This window comes from Rhamphochromis longiceps, linkage group LG13 (assembly GCF_057381845.1).
Source record: "Rhamphochromis longiceps isolate RC_006_pf linkage group LG13, R_longiceps_female_GT1.1, whole genome shotgun sequence".
Lineage (NCBI taxonomy): Eukaryota > Metazoa > Chordata > Actinopteri > Cichliformes > Cichlidae > Rhamphochromis > Rhamphochromis longiceps.
In genome coordinates, this window is record NC_140569.1 from 12,139,341 (window position 1) to 12,145,086 (window position 5,746).

General features: G+C 37.5%; 1 protein-coding gene across 1 annotated transcript; it reads left to right on the forward strand.

Annotated features, from left to right (window-relative positions):
- Positions 1–357: 357 nt before the first annotated feature.
- sf3b5 (splicing factor 3b, subunit 5) lies at positions 358–2,465 on the forward strand. The gene is made up of 2 exons (XM_085428468.1): positions 358–473; positions 1,828–2,465. Exon 2 carries the CDS (start codon positions 1,854–1,856, stop codon positions 2,112–2,114), a length of 261 nt encoding a protein of 86 aa, XP_085284594.1. The 5' UTR covers positions 358–473; positions 1,828–1,853; the 3' UTR covers positions 2,115–2,465.
- The last annotated feature ends 3,281 nt before the right edge of the window (positions 2,466–5,746 follow it).

The following is a 5,746-nucleotide window of genomic DNA, read 5'->3' on the forward strand; positions in this document are numbered from 1 at the left end:
CTGTTTTTCTGTTAAGTGAATGGATTGCACCTTCGTGTGTATATATATATATATATATATATATATATATATATATATATATATATATATATATATATATATATATGTGTATGTATATATGTATATGTATATATATATATATATATATATATATATATATATATATATATGTGTATGTATATATGTATATATATATATATATATATACATATACATATATACATACACATATATATATATATATATATATATATATATATATATATATATATATATATATATATATATATATATAAAATTTGGTTTAAGATGTACACGAGAAACGCAGAGTTTACAGTCTGTGTTCCTTTCCGGTTCATTTTACTGGGCGAACCAACCGGAAGTGATCGCTCCGTGGTGCTGTGTTGAGTTGGAGACGGTCGTGTAATTTATTTACATCTCCTACCTTCGTGTTTGAATTCCTGACATTTTATGTAAGTATCCTTTCTATTTTCAACTTAAAAAATGTCTTCCTTGTTATTATATTAACTTTAAAAGGAACATTTAGAGAGCAGTTGACAGATACGGTGAATAGGCTAACACTGGCTAATTAGCCTCACATTAGCATTAGCAGGAATTTCTCTGTTTACATAGAAATCTTTTTACTTCAAATTTAAATAAAGTTTGAATTGCTTCAGAGTAGTATAATCACTCATCGGGTTAACATTTGTTGTGGCATTGCTTGACTCGTAAATACAAAATACAAGAAAAATATTCAGGTTACATGACTGAACTTCTCCGTCTGAACGTCTCCTTTTTAGCTGCACGTTTCTTCTGATGTCCACATGTGCTGTTGCTGTTAGATAGCGTTTCATTCATGGGTCCCTATACTTTCAAGCCCTTAAACGGGTTAAAATTGTGTTTATTTTGGCTCCGAATCAATCGGCTTTTGGTATGTGACTTTACTCAGAAGCACAACGGATGGTAAAGAAAACGAGTCTTTGTTTCTACCATGGCTGGCAATAAATATAAAACATCAGGACACGACCACACTGTTACTAAAACAAAATTCACAATGACAGCAACGAGGTCGGCGACTTACGTAGGTTGTGTCGTAGACGTTAAAAAGAATGCCCACAGAAGTCTAAATCCGACCTTTATCTGCACTTCATCGATGGTGACAACCTCTTCCTATTTCTTAACAACCACTGGATGAAAACCAGACCTTAGAAAACTGTCTGTGTTATATTTGGAAAACCAGAGCCAGTGAAAATGTGGGACACAGTCTCAATATGTGGGATAAGGGATAAAAATACTGTAACACAATAATCATGGTTATTTTAGCTCAGTATTAAGCTTGCAATTCTTTAACTTGGTAAGACTTTTGAGCTTTTTAAACAATGATGAAAATGTGTTGCTTGTTCTTTGTCACTTTTTAAAATCAAAGTTATTCCAAACAGCTGAATTGGTTTTCGTTTTGATGACCAAAAAGTCTCTCTTTATATCATTTTGGTTGAGCTGACCTGCCAAAACCTGAAGGGAACACTGGGTGTTTAGTGCGAGGCAAAATTGTGTCAGTGCAAAGGAAGGGGATTCACTGGATTTATAGAATAGGGCAAAATATGAACCCTCACCCTTTGTTAAAAGACAAAAAGCACAGTTGCAGTCATTTCTGTTAATTTCTTTAAAAGCTATAGTTCTAATTGAATACAGACTTTGATTAATAGCCCATCTTAAAGTCTTTAGCCTGTTATCTCATTGTGTGATCCATCTTTGCATATATATATTTTTAATTTATTTATTTTGTATTTATATTCTAACTTCTTTCTCATCTCTTCCCCTGTCTAGAGCCTCCAGGACTCATCTCAGCAAGAATGACAGACCGCTACAACATCCACAGTCAGCTGGAGCATCTTCAGTCAAAGTATATCGGCACAGGACACGCCGACACCAGCAAGTGGGAATGGCTGGTCAATCAGCATCGTGATTCCTACTGTTCCTACATGGGACATTTTGACCTGCTGAATTACTTTGCTGTGGCTGAGAACGAGAGTAAAGCGCGTGTTCGTTTCAACCTGATGGAGAAGATGCTTCAGCCATGTGGACCACCAGCAGATAAACCTGATGATGCCTAGATCACACTGGAGTGAGCAGTGGATGCTTTTTGTTAGAAACAAAAAATATTCCAGCTAAAACTGCTACTGCATCCTTGTTTGACTCCACCATTACTGGATTCGTTGTGTACTTATAGAAGAGAAGACTTTTTCTTTTTTTTTGGTTTTATATGGACCAGAACAAAATATTTTCTTGCCCAGCACAGTTTTCTAAACAGTTGTTTAAAGGTGAAAGTGCTTTAACAGCTGAACATGTACCAGAGGACATAATAGAAAGCAGGTATAAGGTGTAGTACTTTCATCTGCATGTGTTTGCATTAAAGGATGGAGATGTATTCTTGATTTCATTAAAATTTGTCTTTTTCTATTTTAGCACTTGTTGATTGCATTTACATGAATTTAGATTTAATGGCCAATGGTTCGGATTCATTGACCTGTTGTGATTTACAATGTAGTAATTTATACAGTAAGTTTAAAAAAAAAAATCAGGAAAAAAAGTTTGTACCCAATAAAAGAATATCTGCTCATCAGGTGGAAAGTGCTTTCTGTTACACTCCCACACTACCTGTAGCTGTTCTGTTGGATAGAAAGTAGTTGCTGTGAAAGCCAGCTCATGTCCAAGTCATTCAGAGTCTTGGTGGAAGGATTTATGTTTCCACTGAATCAGGTTTTTTTTTTTTTTTTTTTGTACTTTGGCACTCACATTAAAAAGAAAAATGTGTGCACAGGAGATATTTGACTAAACCTAGTCATGGAAAAAACTTTTAGATAAGAAAAGGTAAGCCGGTTTACAAAGAGAACTAAGGGATAGAGAACAAGCTAGCAGATCTTGTGGGGGAGCATTTGCACTGTGAAGAAGGAAAAGTCAGCTTTGATTATAATGGAATAAAATTGTAAAAACAGTGAAGCGAAAAACAAACAGCTCATTGTGCAAAGCACCCTCCTTATCTGTAAACCGCGTTATGGGACGAGCATACATGGTTGCCAGTAGAATTGGAACAATAGTATTGTAATCACCAGGTTGAATGGAGAAGTGTACAAGAGCATTGTGTGTGCTCAGATTCAGCCAAGTTTCTCCAAACATCCTTTCCTGATGTTTAATCACTCAATGTAGCTGTTTTCCAAAGTATTACACAACCAAAGCCTAATCAGAGAGCTCAAAATGACTTTATTGAATATTCTTGGTGATAAATAGCCTACAAAAACAGAACTGACCAGTTTTCTAATTCGTGTTCAACGCACACACACTTGAGCCGACAAAGATCAGCTGTCCGTGACTGAGACTTGGCATGCTATATTTTTTTATATATATAAACATTTTGTCAATGAACATATGTGATATTCATAGTTAATTGAGCTTTAAAATTCTGTCTGCTACCTTTTATTTACAATTCTGAAAAGCATGTAACAGTGATCAGATTTCAAATGAACTTTTCAAGCAGGTGCAGCAAAAACCTCTGTAGCACAGCTCAACAGCGGTGGTCAGGGTAGACATTAAGAAAAATTTTTCCAGAGAATGAATTTGGATCTTTGATAAGGAGTGTGGGTTTATTATGCCACCAACCATGGGATCAGGTTTTTTATAAAACTAATTGCCTCAGGCTTGTTAAAGTCGAGTCTATGTGTGATGCTGCGGTCGATACAAGGACTTTGCTTGGGGAGCAATCAGAAAGGCACAGCAGGGGCTGAGGTTTCACTTGCTGACTTAAGGTGGTTCATGAAAGTATGCTGTCATCCAAATTTGCGCACACAGTCAGTTGTCTTGTAGCACCTTGGTTCCTGGAGGAACGTTGTTTCGCCTCACTGTGTATTTTTAAACTGTATATGGTTGAAGTGACAATAAAGTTGAACTTGGTGGGAGAGGACGCTAAACATGACTCATTGTTGGACTGTGATAGTAGTCAGGAGGTGCCAGGGAAGTTTTTGTGTCGTGTATTATGGCTGAGATTGTGTGTTGGAGGCTTTCTTGGTGGGGTAAGTCCTTGCCATCTGTCCTCACTGTCAGACTCGGGGAGACAGCGCTGCCAAGTCAGGCGAGAAAGCTGCGTGAGGTTTTGTTGGTGTGCGGTCTCGCACACACACGCATGCGAAACACATAAAATGCTTGACTATGCAAGACGTGAGCCCATAAATAATTGTCTGCTTCTCAATTTTCTGTTTAGTTGTATCATATGATTGTGTGATCTCAAGAACAGCCGATATCGAATATGTATGTGAGGCACCCTGAAAGAAGGCCCTGTTTTCAATTATAAAAATGACACATTCATTTTTTATTTTTATTTTTTAAATCACCAGCAGCTATGAGAAATTATCAGAGCATCTTCTAAAGCACTGAGCACCATCACAAGGTTTTTTGTCAGTGCTGAGAAAAACATGTTATTTAACAGAAAGCCTTTCTTGTACCATTACGTCACTACAGTTTTGTGTAAGAAATTGCTTTGAAGCACAGATGAAAACTGTTCACACAGTAAGAAAATGTGAAAGCAGCATACAGCTGTTGTGTACTGTTTTTCTTTTCCAAGTCTGTCACAGTGACCATAAATACTCAAGCCTGCCTGCCAACAGTCTTAAATCCTCACCATGACAGCTACAAGGTCATAATGAACACTCATCTTCTACTCATTATGAACAAGGAGCAAAAACTGTCTCTCATGATCTCATATAAATCCTCTAGTTAATGAATGGAGCATAATATTAAAAAATAAAATACTTGGATGATTTATTGGACAAATAAAATATTCAGACTTCCATCCAGCACTTCTTAGCCAACTAGCGTCACAGGGAGTGAGAGAGGCAGGGTACATCCTAGACACTGAGCCCATCACAGAGCTAAAGCATAGAGACAGATGAACATTTATTCTCAAATTCAGACCTATGGCCAATTTGGAATCACCAGTTAAGCTAACATGCTTGTTTTTGGACTTTGTGAGGAAGCTGGAGTGCCCAGACACCATGGCCACAGGCACAGACAGGACATGCAGACTCCACACAAAAATGCCCCAGCTGACCTAAATCAGAAATATTTCATATACTGCTCGAAAAAAAATAAAAGGAACACTTTTTAATCAGAGTGTAGCATCAATTCAATCAAACCTCTCGCATATTGATCTGGTCAGTTGAGTAGCAGAGAGTGTTGTTAATCAGTTTCAGCTGTCTTTGTGTTCATTAAATTAACAACAGGTGCACTAGGGCTAGTGTCTCTACTGGTAGTCCAACTCCTCCAGCATCCAACACGTCAATATGTGCAATTTCCAGAAGGTTTGCTGTGTCCCTGAGCACAATCTCAAAAGTACATGGGAGATTCCAGGAGATGGGTAGTTACTTTGGGAGAGCTGAAAAGAGTGGTAGAAAGTTCTTTCAGAATGATTAAAGAAGAGGATGGCCGATTTGGATTCATTAATTTGTTGTCTTTAAAACCATTCAGCATGATTGTTTGGTGGTGTGTCAGTAATGGTCTGTGGAGGAATATCTATGGAAGGTTGCACTAACCTTAGTCTAGGTAACAGCACTATGACTTTGGTTAGGTATTCTTGAAATCCTTGGACCCATCGTCAGACCATGTGCTAGTGCAGTGGGTTGTGGGTTCCTCCTGGTGCATGACAACAGTCTGCCTCACGCCGCGAGAGTAGGCGGTTCCTGGAGCATGAAAAAAT